This window comes from Pararge aegeria, chromosome 8 (genome assembly GCF_905163445.1).
Source record: "Pararge aegeria chromosome 8, ilParAegt1.1, whole genome shotgun sequence".
Classification (NCBI taxonomy): domain Eukaryota; kingdom Metazoa; phylum Arthropoda; class Insecta; order Lepidoptera; family Nymphalidae; genus Pararge; species Pararge aegeria.
In genome coordinates, this window is record NC_053187.1 from 5,795,100 (window position 1) to 5,815,488 (window position 20,389).

General features: G+C 34.6%; 1 protein-coding gene across 1 annotated transcript in view; it reads right to left on the reverse strand.

Annotated features, from left to right (window-relative positions):
- LOC120625927 (rho GTPase-activating protein 100F) overlaps window positions 1-20,389 on the reverse strand; it is a 68,073-nt gene that overhangs the window by 14,634 nt on the left and 33,050 nt on the right. The window contains exons 2-4 of the mRNA XM_039893198.1: window positions 5,793-5,912; window positions 4,704-4,787; window positions 648-746 (exon numbers count right to left, since the gene is read on the reverse strand). Coding sequence (XP_039749132.1) covers window positions 648-746; window positions 4,704-4,787; window positions 5,793-5,912 — 303 coding nt within the window. The remainder of the gene's footprint in view (window positions 1-647; window positions 747-4,703; window positions 4,788-5,792; window positions 5,913-20,389) is intronic.

Here is a 20,389-nt window from a genome sequence, read left to right on the forward strand (position 1 = left end):
ATAGAAGTAATATAGGATACTTTTTATCCCGAAATTAAGCTCAGTTCCTTTGGGAGAGGTGATGACAAAGTTTGGTGATTTTACACAAGGACTATATAAAAAATGATAGAAATGTTCTTCGTTAACTTTTAGTATATAAATCAACTAACGATTTCGAATTTCGATGCGTCCTATAACGATTACTATTTTTTGTAAGTGATAGGAGGAGCTAAGACTGATTACTACACCTAAATTTAAAGTTCATCCATGTGTTTGAAAAAACAAAAACAAACAAAAATTTCGCTTATTATAATTTTAAGTCAAATCGGTACTGCCATTAGCTCCAAAACCTTAAACTAATACTATTTTAATAAAATTTATGTTGTGTTTCAGATAATAATCATCATTTCGTTTGTCAAATAAACTGAAATTTTAAAATAATACTGCTTCAAGCCATGGTAGTCAGTTCCTATAAAATTGTTCAAACTGACATAATATGCTTTAAATGCTAACTCTAAATTTAATCCGTCAATATTCTCCAAAGATCAAGGCAGCTTCGTGAAATAACTTATAAAAGACCTTCTATAAACGGGACTTACTCGTATATCATTAACAGACCTAGGCGGAAAAATTCGTAAAGAGTAGAAAAAAATAAATTAAACACAAACCTGTAATGAAAAGAACTTCTTGGCGGCTTCTATATTATTTCTGCCAACTTGTCTCAGTTCAAGAATTCTGACTATCATCTCACCTCGCCGCTCCACCGCCTGTAAGTCATATAATTAAGGTTAATGAAATATACAATAAATTATATAAACACCATCAATCGCAAGTTACCCTGTGTTTCTCGTATTGTACATGATGTATTTCGAAGAAGGACTTTGAATAGAAGCAGGCGTTACTTTGCGGAAATCCATGATATATCATGAAAATTAAGCCTAATTTGCTATACTCCGCGAAAAGCAGGGGAATCTGTGTGGTGTAATTTATAATTTCTTCAATCCTTATACTCCACACCAAACAGATCTTCGGCAATGTTCCCTCTACGCACGTTTTGCTCCGAAACCGGAGCATCCGCAGGAGATGTTGACTTTACAATAAGTTAAAATAGATAAAGTTTGTTGTGGGCTTCTTCTTAGACCAGGGCGCGTTTGTTACCCTCGTAGCTTTAGTTTTGAGTTGACGAATTTATTTATCGCCATCAACTCACTTCTATGTCTCATTTACATGTTATGTACGCATTAACAGTGCCATCTATGTGCCTATTTGAATAAAGAAAAATTTTACTTTGACTTTGACTTTAAGAAAATCTCTAGTGCGGGTTATAAATACTTAAGGGTAGGCTTTTTATAACTCTTACAATGCCTATTCTTAAGTTATTTATAACTCGTACTGGAGATTTTTTTCATTTTATACAATCCGCATACCCTTTGCATACCCTCTGTGCACGCCACTGCAGTGCACGTAGGAAACACATCCTGCAAACTGTTGCCCTGTGTCCATCAACCTGAGGCGTAGACGTAAAGTCTCATGTGCCTGTAGTTTCAATCATACCCACGCCTTTTAGACCGTAACACAGAATTGCGATAATGCTGTTTAGCGGCCGAAATAAGTATGGTGGTACTACTTCCCCGGACGAGCTCCGTCACATAATGCTCGACTACTACTCTAAAAACTTGAATCTGCTACCAGTCTCCTAAAATATAGTGTGAATTGGCATATTCTATGCAAAAGCACTCTTTATTTTGAGGTTGCATTATCACTATGAATCAGAGATGAGTGTAATCGACTGCTGGTCAATATTCGTTGTATTTAATTTCAAAAATTCTAATCGTTGTATTTCACTTCAGTAATACTAGTGTTGCCCAAATTCAGTCTTGGTCTTGCAGTCTTGGTCTTGTTCTTGCGTTTTTGTAAGACCAAGACCAAGAACAAGACCGCGTATTTTTAGCAAGACCAAGACCAAGACTGACCGTGCAAGACTTGAGCAAGAACAAGACATAGCCTGCAAGACTCTTGCGTCTTGCAGCTAGGACTTAGCGCTATTTCACGGAGTAGTTAGGTGTAACAGTTCGGTGTATAGGTAGGTAGGTACGCTTAGGAATTCTATGAGACGCAAAAAACTATATCAAAGAATATGAAAAACTGGACCTATGCGCATTACGACTAATACCATAAACATAGCGAATAAAAAAATATCTATTAAAATCAAACTGAGTGCATGCATAGTTATGTTTTAACCATCGGCACTTTGATAATGCGGCATCAAAGGTTTTGTACTTACTTCTCAAAGAAATTTGCCGCTTTTCGGAAGTACATGGTTATGATACACGCGCCGGCGGCTTCTTTTGAAATCTAAAACAATCGTTGCCGCCGCGCCGAAATCATAACATTTGACACTATTCATGCAAAATAATTTCGAATTTTAAGAGTACCTACAGGTGTTCCAAAGAATAAATAAGTTTCAGATTGGTGATTTTAGATTGGTGGAGGACGCATGAGACAGAGTATCCGATTTTATCGAAAATGGCCCGTGATTTTCTCTCAATACCTGCAACTTCAGTACCTGCTGAGAGGTTATTTTCTAAAGCATCATTAGTAATTAGAAAACATAGAAATAGGTTAAGTGATGAGTCAGCCAGATGGTTACTTTGTATTAATTCTTGGTCAAAAGAATTGATATAAAGTATCATAACCTAATGATAAAGCTGTTGATTTGTGTTGTATTTTATTTTTTATTCAAATAAATGATAAATCGTAAAACTCTTTTATTAAATTTCTTATAAGTTGAGGGTTCAATCTCTTTCTAGACAGATAAGTATTGTTCTTTAAAATACAGTCAAGTTATTGTAATTAATTTGTTTTTTTACATGTTTTAGCAAATGTAAGCTTATAAATCATAAATGTTTATTAAGAAACAGTTACTTCCATGGAAAACGACATATAGGTCAGTTGATTTTTCGAATTTCTTATCAAATCTTCAGTTATTTATTAATCTGCTTGATCTTTACTATGGCTATGTTAATTCAAGCTCACAATGTTCCAATTCTAATACGTTTTTCTAAGATTTAAAGTAAACTTTAATAAATAGTAATAGACTAATAGGTAATTGCAAGACTTGCAAGACTCTTGCTGCAAGACCAAGACCAAGACCAAGACTGGGAGCGCAAGACCAAGACCAAGACCAAGACCAGGTGTATTGGCGCAAGACCAAGACCAAGACTGGCTAAGTCTCGTCTTGTTCTTGCATTTGGGCAACACTAAGTAATACGAGTATTACTGTAATATTTCGATATATAAATATATGTAGAAAAAGTATCGGGGGCAGCTAAAATATCCGTCCAAAAATTGCATTCAGGATATTTTTATCCCGAAAGGTCAGTTTTACCGACTCCGTAAAATCTGAACCAATTTGTGGTTAAAGATGTTTATTTTTCTCAAAAGAAATTACAATTTCACTCAATGAGAATATTTACAACTTATTTGTAGTAGGTAATATTAAAACTAAAAACAACGGCACGTACAAAACAATCAGAAATTATATAAAAAAACTTGAGGGTTAATTTATAAATAAATACTTCATACTGTCATACATAGCCAGAACCGCACTCAGATTTTGTCAATTACAAAAGTTTTAAGTTTTTTCTTTAAAATATTGAAATTTTGTTCTATTTTAATGTCGTTAGGTAATTCATTATACATTAATGCTCCTTCAAAGCTTATTTTTTTATTACCGTAATCTGTTCGCGGTTTGTTTAAGCAAATGTACGAATGTTTGGTGTGTCGAATGGTACGAAGTTGTGATCCATGCTCCTTTTTTGTTTTTCACAATTTATTTTTTATTATTTTTGTAATGAATCCCGAGAAAATCAAGGGTTCCGTTCAGGACTCTTAAAATCCTAAAATAAACCCGAACGCAATCGGCAGAATAAAAGTCTACTACAAATAAAAGTCTTGGTAAGAAGAGTGTAGGACGTTAAGAAATTCTTAACACTAACTTGTTCCGATGGGAATTCTAACAGGCGCTAAAACTCGCGAGACTTTGCGAGAAAACGACAGCAAAAGAAAAATAAATAGGTTCAAGAAATTTCAGGCTTACTTGCTATAAAGCAGGAAATAAGGTATACCTATTTATAATGTTTTTATTTCATTTTTAACTATTATTAATAAATATTGCTACTTATTTCTTAAGATTTAGAAATTATGTCACCAAAAAGCCATTAGCTTGTTATTCATTTCATTCTATCCTTAGCCTTTTTCCATAATCGGGGCTTTCTGACGCAACGCTATTTATAAAAATAAGGCTGGTAGGTTAACGCATTCAAACATATATCTATATCTTTACTAATATTGTTAAGCTGAAGAAATTGTTTGGTTGAATGCACTAATCTCAAAAACTCCTTGTTCGAATTGGAAAAATCATTTGGTATCGCACAATTCATTAATCGAGAAAGGATATATGACATCCTATATAACATCTCGCTATGTATTGGTCAGAGCGGATAATCAATGGAAAATATTGCTAAGTAATATTTTGGTTTCATATACACGTTGTATCTATACTAATAATGTAATGTACTATTTACCTATGTATGTTGAGAGACATCTCATTTAATTACATATATAGTCATCATCAAATAACATAATAATACACAAATAAGGGTTGTTAAATGGTTCTACTGAAACATATTGCGCGATTCATTTAAATGGTTAATTGTTCTTACCTCGAGCGCCGCCGCTGTGGTGGCATCGTGGTCATTCTCCACCATTTCAATTTGCCTGAATATTTCATTGCTGACACCCGATACCTAAAATTATTTGTATGTATAAGCGTATTTAATTATTGCAACTTGAATTTCTGTTTAATAGCATTGAACCCGCAGGGCCTTAATAAAAATGTGGCATGACGTCGGAATATATAAGCTGTGTTCTTTACGTTTGATATTTGAAAGGTGAGTCTGTGGACTTATAAATAGGAAGTCCTGGGTTCAATTCAATCAAATCAATTCAATTTATTAATTCATAATCTGCCCCGGCAGGGCAAATTATGAATTAATAAATTCTGCATTTTATAATGTGTGGTCTTGCGGGCGCTTCGGCCGTTAATTTAAAAAAAATGTTTGCAACTGACTTCTAGAAGAGTGTTTTTTTTTTAGTTTTTTTTTTCTCGCTTTTGGGCAGATTATGAATTAATAAATTCTGCATTTTATCATGTGTGGTCTTGCGGGCGCTTCGGCCGTTAATTTAAAAAAAAAAATGTTTGCAACTGACTTTTAGAAGAGTGTTTTTTTTAGTTTTGTTTTTCTCGCTTTTAGTGGGTAAATGTAATTATCTTATTTATCGTAGTAAAAGGTGAATTTCTCATCACCTTTTATAAAAAAAATGTTTTTCCTAATCCAGGGAAATGAATGGTTGAGAATTTGTGATCGAATCGCAATTCTTGAAACCCTTGTTATGTTATATATAGTGTTAAGTTATCCGGTAGCTATCCGTGGTATTCATGGTCTTATAGTTTAAATTAGATCGATTACTGGTTATCAAGAATATTTATTTTGTTACAAATGGCTGATGCGGGAATGAGGGTCCACGCCACTTATGTTGACCCACGGACCGGATTCGGTGGACAGAAGCGGACATAACAAATTCATAGAAACACACATAATTTTATTTTGTTTATTTATTTATTTTTTGGGCTTTTGTAGCTGCAACAAAGTTTTAAACGAATGCAGTTTTTACCGTTCCTTAGATTTTAAGAATCCGTTGTAAATGAGACTCAATAAAGACAATTATAATTATTATTATCGAACAGTTACCTTCCGGAAGTCTGGCTGCAGCACGCAGGGCGGCGCGTGGTTTGCGCGCGTCGGCTGCGGCGGGCCGGGCGGTGCGCGGCCCGGCGACGCCGTCAAATCCGGCGCCGCGCGCCCATTTTCCTGAACAAGATAAAACAATATGGTGAAAGAAAGAAAAGAAAAAGTTTCTGTCTGTGGCACCGTATTTCCCAAAGGGCTGATGGAATGATGGGACAAATTTCTATTTTGTTTTAATTTGGATCATAATCGGTCCAAGATGGCGTATTGCATATTTTTTCACAACTCCCTCAGCATGGATATCAAATGAAAGGGCCTGACTAGTAGATAAATGCATACTATAGTGAAAGTCAGGTGTTTTAATTTTTTTAATTTATATACTAGATTATTTTGACTTCTGGAATAAAAGTTACACTAACTAAAAAGTAAATATTTTTTGTAGATACATCAGCTTGAGCGCAACTAGCTTTCAGTTCCTAAAAAATTTGCAACTACTACTGAATTTAATAAAAAAATTTGGCGTAGCCTGATATACTGAAAACAATTGCGTAACCATTTCGAGTGTACAGTTGTGATGTTATGTCGTTTAATTGCGTAGAAATGCATAAATAAAATCGCGGTAGATTTGCTTTAGATTTCAGAAGAGCCCGAGACGGATATCTGGAACTTAAGTTTATCAGATGTATACGAAATTAATATAGGCAAATCCGACTATAAATGGCGGAGTTATGCCGGAAGAAATATAAAAAAACCTCCAAATTTATAACCTCCTCCTTTATTTCGGTTAAAAACTTATTTCACCATCACCATCCTCGGCCTAGTTCATATTTCCCATTCCGAAAAGTTAGGGGTACGCACCTCTAACTTTTCGTTTCAATTTTATAATGCGCGCGGAAGAAATTATCTGGTATATTTGATGGGTCTGGAATATATATCAGGATGGGAAGAGTGAAATTCTTTTTGCGACGTGAGATATTGAGAGAACAGCGTTGCAAACAACTCTTCAGGATTCTCTTCCTTCTAAATTCGAATAGAACAATCAAAGAAAGCAAACGACTCTTCCGTATTCAAGAGCCTCAAAATAAATTTGGAATATCGGCCTGCTTTTAAATGACCTTGAAAAGTGGTATTTTTAAGCCATAGGAAGTAGTTTGACGGCTGATTGGTGCCGAGAGCAGCGACCCTGCTTTCTGAATACAAGGCCATGTGTTCGATTTCCACAGCTGGAAAATGTATGATGAACATGAATTTCAGTTGTCTGTTGATTTATCTTAACTAAATCTTCTTCTGATTATCTTAACTTCTCTGGGTATTTTTTGTATCTTATAAGTATTTATGTAGATACATTATTCATAAAAAATCATCACTTATCTTAGTACCCATAACACGAGCTACGCTTACTTTGGAGCTAGATAGCGATGTGTATTACTAAATGACAGTAACTAAATAAAAATATAAACTTATTTACTTATTAATTTAGTTACTACCGAAAGAAAGTGTCATATGGCTGTTTAAGTTCAATGCTAAAGTAAACTAAAGTTACTAATTTAGCCAAAAAAATGATACATGGCGAAATGCCAAACTTAGTAAAGTAAAAAAAAATATACAGGACACACTAGAAAACAAAGAGTGCCATTCGAAACAGTAGCGCAAACAAAAACTGACGCTATACGCGGCATATGGAAAACGCTTGCGAATTTTATTCCAGTTTTGTTGGTCTGAATGCAAAATTAAAAATACCACAGGTAGAAAGTTTTATTCAACAATTGCAACAAACCTAGTTCATTAATTTTTTAATTGCGGCGTACGCAATGTACAGGTCGAAACACTTAAAAAATTTAGTTATACAGCTACCTTTAATATAATCCATCCCTATTCCATCTGGTAAGTTTAAAGTAAAGAATGTAAATACAGTTTATTGTACACGGAAATAATTACAAAATGTTATCAACAAGAACAGTATAATAATAGTAATATTATAATAGACTCATTAGCGCCCGCGACTTCGGATGTGTCGAATTTTAACTACTCTCTGTCCCTGAATTGGCACTATGCAAAAGAACATGTCGAACTCTCGCTAAGTGAAAAACAAAAAACAAATCTAGCCCACGAGAATCGTTCGTTTTCTCGGGATAAAAAGTATATGATAGAAGCAGGCGTTACTTTGCGAAATTCCATTATATATTATAAAACCAAGCTTTATTTGCTATACTCTTCAGATGTTAACTTTACATACTTACTTACTTTATGAATAATTGTTAAGAAGAGAGATATATCCCTTAACCGACATAGTCAATATCTTCTGAGGATGAGCCAGTATCGGAGCAAAACGTGCACAGAGAGTACATTGCCGAAAATCTGTTTGGTGTCGATCTAATTCAAACTAAAATCTATCGCAGTACTAAATTTCGTGTAGTTCCGTTCAGCCGTCTTGGCTTGATTCAGAAACAAACTTCCAACATAAAATCACATTTATAATATTAGTTTTAAAAGGTAGCCTTAAAAAGTGTGGTATCTTTTTATCAAACTAACAGATTACATAATAACTAAAAAAAAAAGGTATACGATATACACAAATAATAAAAATTGGTAAATAATTTATCTACCTAATCCTATAAAAAAAAACGAAAACAAATCAGTTTTGATAAAAAATTGGTAAATATTTTATCAACCTAATCCTACAAAAATATACGATTTTTTTATATATTACTAGCTGTACCCTATGATTGAATGGTTGAGAAAAGTAGATAAAAACAATCCTTGATGCGTATTATATATCATGCTAAAATTTCGGCTCGATCGGTGCAGAACTTTTTGAGTTTTTGAAGCGTACAGAAACCGACATAATATTTTTATATATATAGATTATAACAATCATGTTGAACTTCGGCTTCGTTTTGCGAGTCCGAATCCCAGCACGAACCAATAACTTTTCAAAGTTATGTGAGTTTTAAGCAATTAAAATGTCACTTGCTTCAACGGTGAAGGATAACATCGTGAGGGTAATATCTGTAAGTTCTCTAAAATGTTCTAAAAGGCGTGTGGAGTCCACCAATCCGCACTAGGCCAGCGTGGTGACTACAGTCTTAACCCTTCTCATTGTGGGACACCTGCGCACTTTAGTGGGCCGGTAACGGGTAGATATGATGATGTTTATATCATATATATATTATATACATTCAGAGAAAAACAATCTTTTTCATGTCAATAAAAAAGAGAATCTAAGAAACTAACTTTTAACTTATAGAGTAATACATGTAAATGGAAAACATAATGAACATACAAAGGGATCGTTTTCCTGCACTCGTAAAATGAAACTAGGTTAGAGATCAGAGATAAATTCACATATATTATTATGTGCGCGCATCTTATTATAACCGTAAACCGGGTCACTTTTAATAAAATACTAGCTACTTCCCGTAATTTTGTCGGCATATATGTTCCCGTTAATTATTTTTGCCGACCTTCATGGCGCAACGGTGAGCGCTGTGAATTTAAGTAAGAGGTACTTAGTAGGGTTTCGATTCCCGGCAGGGAAAATTTGGGACTTTATAATTTCTGAATTTTCTATGGTCTCGTCTTGTCTTGGCTTTCGTCGTGGCTAAGTACCACCCTACCGACAAAGACGTGCCGCTAAGTGATTTAGTGTTCCGGTGCGATGTCGCGTAGAAACTGATTATGGGTATGTCTACCATACACCCTAACAGGTTAGCCCCGCCCATTTTAGACTGCATGATCGCTTACCAGGTGAGATTGCTGTCAAGGGCTAACTTGTCGTGGAATAAAAAGAAAACCTAGGCTGAAAAGTGTCCTATATCTGCCGTTGGATTCACAAAATTTTATCAATCATCGCCTTGATATACAAGCACCCACCTAGTATTCAATTGATTTAGATCTGTTTTGCTTCTATTAATTATTTATATAACTTTTTTTTAAATTTTACACAATGTTCAATTATATAAAATAACACAGAAGTCAGCGATTGCGGAGCATATTCTACAAGGGGGCACTCAGCACTGGATAGAGCTACATGACCCTAAAATTCTCTCCATTAGTCATTATATTCCAAGACTAGTTCGTGAAGCGATTGAAATTCGGTAGCACAAAAACTTCAATCGGGCGCTTGAGCGGTTTTAAATTAGCAAGTGTGTTGAATCCAGTTGTAGAATTATGCAAAACAAGAAAGTATCGTACAGTTTCTTAATTTAATAGTTACGTTGTCAGTGTAGTGTGTCGAACAGTTTGTGAAATACCGACAGAAAGAACACGAAACCGGGTAGTCAGATTCTGCCCGTGACATCCAACTTGACATCTCATACCTACGCAGTCCCGTCGTGACCACGATCCAAAATATTATCGTGGTATGTACCCGTTCAACTATATTTAAGAAATGTTGATTAACCAGGAAAATCTTACTTTAAAATCTTTAATTATACAAAATAACACTATCGAAAATGTTTGAAAAAAGAAAATCCGCTCATCGTAAATAGAATTACAATAACTGTTTACGATCAAACTTTTATTCAGCCAAAGCAATTGAATTAAACAAATCTCAAGATATTTATATGCCCCCCTACTGAGCAATCATCCCCCTCTTTGGAAGAGTGGAAGTAACAGCTTGTAGACTCTCAACACTGCTACAGTACGGATTAGAACATCGAGCTAAACTCTTATCCCTCCCTCCTAATGTTTGAAGAGAGGCTTATAGTCAAAAGTGTGATGTGGCTGTGGATGATAATACGTGCTCTCCGAGGCACGGATGGTGAAAATAAGAAACAGGAATTCTACAGGCTGTTATCATAATTGCAATCCACTAAATACATATTACGTGAATTATTTAATAGTATTAGTATACGAGCTGCGCCCCGCGATTTGGTTGCATGAAAAAGGACGATATATTTTGGTGTGAAAATACGAATGATCCTCTTGAGAATTTGATGTTTTTAAGGGCCAAAAGATTATGTCACTCTATGAGTACTTCCTTTCAACTAACTCTTTGCCAAAAATAAGTTTATTAATAGTTTAGCGCGTGAAGGAAGGACAGACAAAGGAACAAACATTAAAATTATTAATATTAGTAAGGAATTAAGGATTAGCATGGTTATTTCCTAAATTACACAAAATGAAGCCAATTTCTATTTTCACCCGTTAAGATCGCATATCTGTGGGAACGCGTACAATTCGGCGGTCGATGTCGGGGGAGAGTGGGGCGGGATGGAGCAGTGGCGCGGGGGGTCCCTGACCTACTTCCCTCTCGTACGCACGAGGTCACTGTACTGCAGCTGCAAGATCCCGAATGCCGCAAAGGTGACTGGACGGTCTCGAGCCAACGAGTGCTTTTATCTATCGTCGGCGATGATCTACTTTCGTTAACCTCTGGCTTATATTTAAAAGAATGACATAAACACTTTGATCATCAAGCATCAAGCTTTTGAGGCATTTCTTTAACAAACCAAAGTTCAAATTATACCCGTCTACATTTTAAAATACCATTGCAGATAAACGATATTTTTGTTCTAGAATGATCCGAGTTCATTATCACGAGGAAAAATTATTATTAATCTAAAATGACTGCTATTATTTGCTGTTGTGTTATTTCTAAAAATAGCTTTCTGTCTTGCCTTTTTAAATTATACCTATATTTCATAAATAATTGAAGTGATTTCGCCCGTAGAAAGAATAATTATATGCAATCAAACCTGCATACATCCATTGGTTGTTACATAATATCATCGTAGTCATTGTTTCAGACATTGATGAAAAAATGTTTTAAATTTTGTAATTACGATGTGCCATTTCATCCTGTCTATTTTTTTGATTTCGCTTTCTAACTAAAAGGAATGAAATTGAAATCAATACCCCTAATAGGATGAGTACAGTTTAGCATTTTTTTTTATTCAACCATTTTGATCGAATTACCTAATAAAAGTACTAAAAATAAGAAAAAAAATATTTCAATGACATAGTTATTTCATTAAAGCTTTTAGAATTTATTAAAATATAAATGTTATATATTTTAAACTCTATTTCCGAACGTAAAAATCTGGCTCATAAAATAGGCTAGACGTATTTAGGTGACCTAATCTAGTCTATTTAGGCAATAACGTAAGGCTGCAGCTAAAATAACTGAAATACCAGTTCAACCGGTGACAATGATATCTTTAAGTGCTTAGTAAATTAAATTGATGGTTTTCAGTTATAATATATATAGGTTTCAGTTATAGATAATATTTTTCTTGGTTATTTGCCTTAAGAATAGGTACTTAGGTAAATTCTAGAACTAGAATGTTTTAATAGTTTCAAAACATTATGAGTAATTAAAGGATTCCGATATTCTGACAGATTACCTTTCTACCATCAAAGTTGCTGAATATTTAAATCTAAATGAAACGGACGAAAAATAGTAAGCTGTAAATTAATTAAAACAAGCAATTATCCGTTTTGCACCTTTTAGTATAGATTTCCAAAATACATTGTTAGTGCCAAATTATATTCCAAAATGTAGTGTATATAAGGAACCGTTAATGTTTCTAGAGTAATTAGTTTAAACTGTGCATAATAAGTTGTATACCAATCAGTCTTTGTTATTTAAGTAGAAATCTAAAATTTTATTTTAATTTTTGAAGATTGTCGTGCATAAGGCTGCCATTGCGACAATTTTATCAGAAGGCATGGCAAGTCATGTTTATGTATTGACTCAACTTCTATACCTTAGTTTTAAATAGGTCTGGGAGATAATAATTTCAAATCAATGGCACCCAAAAATCCAATAACACTTACAATAAAGCTTGAAGATTTTTTTTTTGCTTTAACACGCTTACTCTAGCAGCAAAATTGAAAAAAAAATCTTTTTCCCGTTTAAAATCCCAATTCGTTGGGAATGTTATAGTTCATTTAACATCACTGTAAGACTCGGCGGATAAGAGTTAGTATTGCAAACTTATCGTAAGTACTCAGACTAACTTGCGGAGATGTTTGTTTGATATACATATGTTTACCCACGTGACAACACTACCCATTTAAAACTACCAAATGCTGATTACACATTGGCGATCATGAAAATGATCTAAAGAATGCGTTGGTTTCTTAACTTGGTCTACAGGTTGTGTAGTTTTGTATAGCTTTTATTTATTACTAGCTGTCCCGGCGAACTTCGTACCGCGGATCATTTTTTTTTTGATGAATGTTATGTTTTAATACATATTATCCTATTTCGGTCTAAGAGGAATCAAAAAAATCAAATATCATAAAAATTGGTCCAGCCGTTCTTGAGTTATAAATGGTGTAACTAACACAACTTTGTTTTATATATTTTTAAAGCAAATTACCTGGCAAAGATCGCTTTTTATATATAATAAAAAAAATGCAATTCTATGTGTAGTTATCCAGGTGTTAATATTATAGGGACGTGTTTTTGTACAAAAAGGTATACTTTCTTTCTTTCCTTTAGTAAAGTCGTAAGATCATTTAGTCAGTTCATGCCACAAGCCTGTATGGCCTATTGTAGTGTTATAGTGATTTATATCAACTTTTTAACTCTTTAAATTCTTAAATCTTTAAATTATTAATCCGTACTAATATTATAAATTTATCTGTCCTTCCTTCACGCTCCAACTAAGCAAGCAAGTTACTTGATTTCATTAATATTGACTATTTATTCCAGGAAAACAAGCCCCTACGAGATTTGTAAGTAACCGTTATAAACGCGGAAGAAAAACGCGTGTAACAATCGAGTGTAATTTAAATCCAATCATTTTGTAATCATCTACTTATAAGTGGTCTAGTGAGTAAGTTTTAACTTTTATCAATTTAAATATGACTTGTTCTAACGGTGTAAGAATAATATGGTGAGGAAACCTACATGCCCGAAAGATCTCCATAATGTTTTCAACAACGTGTGAAGCCTAACATTTCGTATCAGTTCAGCCACATTGTACTACAATCACAACGCAAACATCAATCCTATTTAACCTAGGAACATTTAATACCAACAAATTGCGCAAAACAATCTCGAACAAAAGATTTCACAATAATTATTGTGATGCCACAATTTCGAACAATGCGAAACAAAGTATAAATGCAGACTCATGATTCATATCGTATTGTTGATTCATTTTTACCCAGCCTACTCTAATACCGCATCAAGTAAAACGGTGTAACCGCATTAAGTTTAATATTAACTTTAAATAAACGGTAAAAGATAAGTGTTTGACCACAATCTCACCTGATGGAAAGTGCGGATTTGACCTAAGATGGAGGAAGAGGCGCTTGCCTAGAAGATGCCTATTCACTCTTGTTTTAAAGATACCCAGGTTGTAAAAATTAGGAAACAAAGAACTTAAAAAAGGTCTTATATATACAAATCGCTATATACTTGTTTATACAACTTGTAAAAATATAAAATCAAAAGAAGCATATTTATTTTCCGTACAAACGAATTCAATACATTCTAAGGGTTTACTGTATGTTTAATGTGTGTTTATTGTACTTGTGTTTAATGACAACCCAATTGAAGATAAAAGACCGACACGCGCACAGTACCTATGCTACGCGACGCTTACCTACTAAAGTGACAGGATCACATGATTTTAATTTTGCATGTGATAATAGCTGTATCTATTTTCTTTCTGAAACAGCTATATGGCAGTGGTTGACTCAAAAACTATTAGGTTTTCGGTTGCACAGATAAGTCTCAGAGAGGTACATTATGTAGACAGTACATAATGTACCTCTCAAGTCTGCGAAGTATTAATTTGACATGATTGGTATCTGATACTAGGTATTACACAAACCAAAATCTATTGTTAGCTGGATTAAAAGATTGACAAGCAGGAGGTTGCGATTTTTTTGTATAAATGCGTTAGCGAGTTTAAGACTATTTACTGCAAACAATCAATGAAATATGTAATGTTTTGATTGATAGTAAGCCCATCTAACAGCTTGCCATACCGTTGAAAGCATTATTTTTTGTAACATACACGGGATTTATAAAAAACATCGTAATAAACGTGGATGAAAAACGCAGGTAAAAGCAATTTTTTCTATAATCATCAAAAAAAGTAGAATGTATTTTTCCCATGCCTACTCTACGGTTGCATCGAACGTTGTAACTGAAAAAATACGATCATACGTTGGAGCCATCAGACGTGGCTTTTCACCCATTTCCGTATGCGAAGCAATTACATACACGAGCTCTCTTTGCCCGCGTCCCTGTAACGCCTAGTGCATTTCTCAACAGATGGTGTTATTCGAAAATCTATTCTATTCTCAATGGAGAAGTGCCGTTTTTCATTGATTGGTAATAATTTAATAAGTATAATTGTCTTTATTGTGTCTCATTTACAACGGATTCTTATAATCTAAGAAACGGTAAAAACTGTATTACAGCTATTAACCACCTCCGGGTTTGCTTAAATACAAAAAGACTAAAACAAATAAAATTAAAACAATACAATTTACAATAGCAGAGAGTAGGTCGTTAACTATTTTATAGTTGCATGTTTTATAGCTAAATTCTTCGTGTACTTCAGAATTGGCTAAAACTTCACTCGTTACCATTTTTTATTCCTACCACGAGAACGATTTGAGAGATCGGTTAGAAAGTGCATGTCCTTTTCCATGGCATAGGTGACATGCGTACCAAATTTAAAAACTGTCTGCCCGCGGCTTAGCTCTTAAAATTTTTTCCCTCGGGAACTACTTAAGGAATCGGGATAAAAGGTAGTCTATGTCCTTTTCCATGTCAAAGGCTACATGCATGTTCAATTTCATCCGAATCCGTTCAGCCGTTTTTGCTTGGTTGAGTAAAACCAACCCACACTCTCACGTTTATAATATTAGTAGGATAGTAGGATAGTACGATTATTATATTAGTAAGATTAAAGTTTGTCCTCATAGCTAGGAAGACCTATGGACGTTGGGGTCCAAATGACTAAAATGTTAACACCGAAACTTTAAGCGCAATATATATAATTATACACAGATATAATATATATCTAATAACTTCGTTTGTAAATCTCTCTTTTTAATGGCTTACCTAAGTTTAAAGTAATGTAATTAGTTTAAGCGTTTAGGAAATCCCACGAAATGCACTGTTTAATGCCGCGTAAAAATAATTTAATGGTTACGAAAACTAACTATTTATTACCTTTTCCATCCATTATAAAGCTTATTTATCTTACGCGTGATGTTAATTATTAATCTATCTAACTTCATTAATAAAGTTATTAGAGCAGATAGGAAATGTATAACGCAACTAAATCTAATCTACGATCCGTACATTTTGGATTAGAAGAAGAAAAAGAAGATACACTTTATTGCACGTATAACATACAGGAAAAGAAACAGTAAGGAGTATACAGTACACAATGTAGACATGCAAAGGCGGCCTCATTGCTGCAAGCAATCTCTTACAGCCAACCTTTGAAGATACGTAGGACTTGCAGCAAGAGAACGGTGATTAGGTTGAATCTACAATCAGATGAGATCTAAGAAGCGTTAAGTTGCCATTGAATAAAAAATTGTTCCTCTCTCTCCCTCAAATGCCCATTAAAATAAGCAATTAACATAGGCGAGTAGTAAAAACGCTTACGTTAATCATTAAAAACTATCACGATTTTAGGACCCATAAACAACTAGCAAAACAAAAGCCGCCAAGCAAATAAAACCGATTAACAGCCAATCGTACATAAATCCGCGGACGGTTTAGCAACCTTCCAGATTAAAAATACAAGCAAGACGGGGCAGTTAAAAAGACGCTCGGGCGGCAAATCGATGTGCGGCGGACAGCCGACGTACGCCTAATCGATATGCCGTACTACTACCCTGAATGGGGTGCGCGCGCAACGCCACTTACGTAACGCGCATACCAACTTGTTGCTTTACTACCACCCAGATATAACCCAGCTACACTGAAAGCCACGCCCGGGCACTATGCCCGCTTATTTAACACTCTCTCCGAATTTAGGCGGGTAACCGGTGTCAATGCACTGCTGCAACCTTCGCTGCACTCAAGGGTAGTAGTGGCTAGTGGTATGATAATGATCTTCGTTACTTATTGGAAGTCTATAATGAGGCTTTTATTGGCTCTGTTGTATAGATTTAAAGTCCGTTATTTTGTGTCATCTAGATTTTATCTGTTGCGATATTCATAAAGTGTAGAGCTTTTGCTCGCAACTTTGTCGTGTGAATTTATTTTTCAGGTATTAAAATTTACGTTTGTAACCTTTCGCCTTCAAAACTTAAAATCTTTGTGTGAAATCATGTAAATTCTCTATAGTTGGGTGAAAGAATGGTATACGAAAAAATAAACAAACACACTGAATTAGTACTATATAATAATTAATTAGTAAAGCAACGGAAATGCACTATCCGCAATCGAATATATTACATATTCATAAAAACAAAGTAATAAGTAACTTTTAACGCACAATTCTAGAACAATTTACTCTTCTATTTTATCTTCTATTTTACACCTTTATTGTCTGAATAAACCTTTTTAGACAAATTAACTTTGATCTTTGAGCACATAACCTTCTTCAAAAACCGGGTTATGGAACACAAAAAAGATTTTTCAAATTCACTGATTTCTGAAATTACATTACGTGTTCAAACAAACAAGCTCAAAGACAGGTCGGAAATCAACTCTTCAAACCACATAATCAAACTTCACCGGTTCCCTTACTCCGATCATGTACTTACTGAAAGTTTCGAAACCGATTTAAGCAATAATTCTTCGGCCCAAACAGGGAATCAATCCTGGTACTCGGGATCCCTAATAGAAAATGCCAGCTAATAATCGAAATGGCACTATTACATTTCTTCACTCTATATTAAGCTTTATAATGAATTTTTTTGTGTACCGACCTAACTTGATAAAAGTAATAAAACTTTCACCCATCAGCCTATTGATGTCCCACATATTATGTACAGACTCCCTCACTCATAGTAGAAAGGGGGCTCATAGTTGAGGGCTTTTACCGTTATAATCACATTTAGGTGAATGATATTATATGAGAAGATGGTATACCCTCTGAGGTGCGCGGGTGAACAATGTTTCTGTCTCCTGTACTGAATATAGACAATAAAACTCAATACTTAGGACCTAAAAACTTGGGCCTGAACCAGGACTCAAACCCACAACCTTCGTCGTGAGAAATCGTGCACGGTAACTACAACACGGCCAAGGTAGTTTATAATAACACTTTATTGAATTAAAACTGATTTTCTTTCATCAAAACCAGACGTCTGCGGAATTTCTTAAGACGCGTCATACGGTCATGTCTTTTGAATGCGTACGACTTTTCTCAGCTATATTGCAAGCCTACGTTTATATTATGTGTAGTGTATGTATGAAATTATACAAAGGGGAATGAAGCCTCGTCAAGGCTACGCTGTCTACTGTCTAGACACGTTTCCTAAGGGTCTCTTTATATTATGTGTGTCCGTATCCGGTGCTGTGTGGATTAAGTTGTTGTTTAGCCCTTTTATATATTATCAAGCCTAGTTACTCCTTGTATGTTATCCTAATACACACGGGGCACTATAACGAAGGTGTAGTGTCGTTTTTTTTAATCCTCTCCAAAGAGGGAGGCTCTTCGGAGGTTTGGCAAGGAGTGCTAAAACCTTCCCACTCGCGTGAGATTTACCCTATAGTAATCCTTACTTAGATTATAAATACGAAAGTGTTTGTTTGTTTTTACGTTACGAAGGTGAAGTGTTTTTATTTAATCCTCGCCAAAGAGGGAGGCTCTTCGGAGGTTTGGCAAGTAGTGCTAAAACCTTCTCCCACTCACGTGAGATTTACCCTATAGTAATCCTTACTTGTATTATGAATACGAAAGTGTTTGTTTGTTTTTACGTTACGTAGGTGAAGTGTTGTTTTGATACGTAAACGTGATATTTATCCTGTAGTAATAAATAAAGTAGAAATAACTTACTTATATTATAAATACGAAAGATTATTTGTTTTTTTGTCCTTGCATCACGCTCTAACTAAGCAACTAAATAATTTGACAAAGAGTTATTTGAAACGACGGGGTGAAACGTAGGCTTTTTATCCCTTGTCAATAAATCAAAATAATAATATTTTCTGTTTCACCTCATTATTACTCGTCACATATAAATTATTAGGGCTCATTTTTTTCTAGATGGAATTGTATTGAATACAAATTAAAAAGTCTGAGATTAAAAAATATTTTTGAGGAACTTGACTTCAATACAGATAACTGTCTATAATTCAAAATAATAATAATTTACTGTTGTTATTTACTTTAGCATCCTTCTTGGAGTTTAGGTGTAGTGTAAACATTAATTGCAAGTGGGAATAAACTTGAAACCATGTCTAAATAATTATTGTTGCTTAACAATCATTATTTAGACATGTTACCACCGTACTGACAAAGACGTGCCACTAAGCGATTTAGTGTTCCGGTGCCTCGCGTAGAAACCGATTAGGAGTATGACTACCATACTCCATCATTATTTACCACCAGGTGAAATTGCAGTTAAGGCCTAACTTGTAGTGGAATAAAAAAATTATAAATTCCTAAATTGCCCCTGCAGACAGATCGAACGCTCCCAGTTATTAGGCCATAGCGTTACAATTGCAACAAAGAGGCCGTAAAGTCAGTATCTTTGCTCTCATTTTTTCCCTCCTTGCGAATTGTAAAGAGAATTATAGAAAAAATATTCATAGAATACATAGGTCATTTAAAAAAGGTCGCTGGGAGAACAAACTTATCACTGAGGCACTTGAAAGTTCTTTATTGAAGGACAATCCGGCATTACGTCAGCGTGTCAGATGACATCTAATAACGGTGCCGGCGCCTGTCTAGACGACTGGTACCAAGAACATTGTGTCAAGGAGTCTGGAATTACGAGCATTTTAATTTTCGTGTCCTTCTGCTTCTATCTAGTAATTTTTTCTCCAATAACTAAAGCCATAGTTGAGAGGTCTTTTGTTTTCGTTGCAGGATTTGTAACCAGCGTTGATGAAGGTTGATTATATCTTAGAAGAAGAGGTATGGGTTTAAAAACAGATCCTTCATGTACCGCCATCTTTATTTCGATTATTTATTTATTAATTACTAGTAGTTGTCAACATCTCATCAAATCCTATAATATATATTTCTCCTATTGCCCACGTTGTTCGTCCGCGTTTCTAATAGCGTTTTACAAATCCCATGGGAACCGATAGTTTTCCAGGGATAAAAGTCTTTATTCATTAAAAATAACGTCTACGTTAATGTTACTCTACGTCGTTTCAACTAATTCTATGCCAATAATCTAGCAAACTGCTAGCTTAGTTAGGGCATAAAGGAAGGACAAAGAAACAAATACACTATCGCATTTATAGCGTGAAAAGGAATCAGCAAATTATCTGTAACCTTAGTATAAGATTTGCTCGCTCGCAATCGAAGAGTCGTTTTCGTAAACTCGGTATTGTCGAAGTAAAATAGACCTAATTTCATTTTTGTTAGAATCTCAAATCCCCTGTAGTTCTGATTTTTGTTTTACAAACGTTCTGTCAAAAGCCTGTACTAAAGAATTGTACTCTGACGTTAAAGTATTTCCATGTTCGACGTGCAGTTTTTACAGTT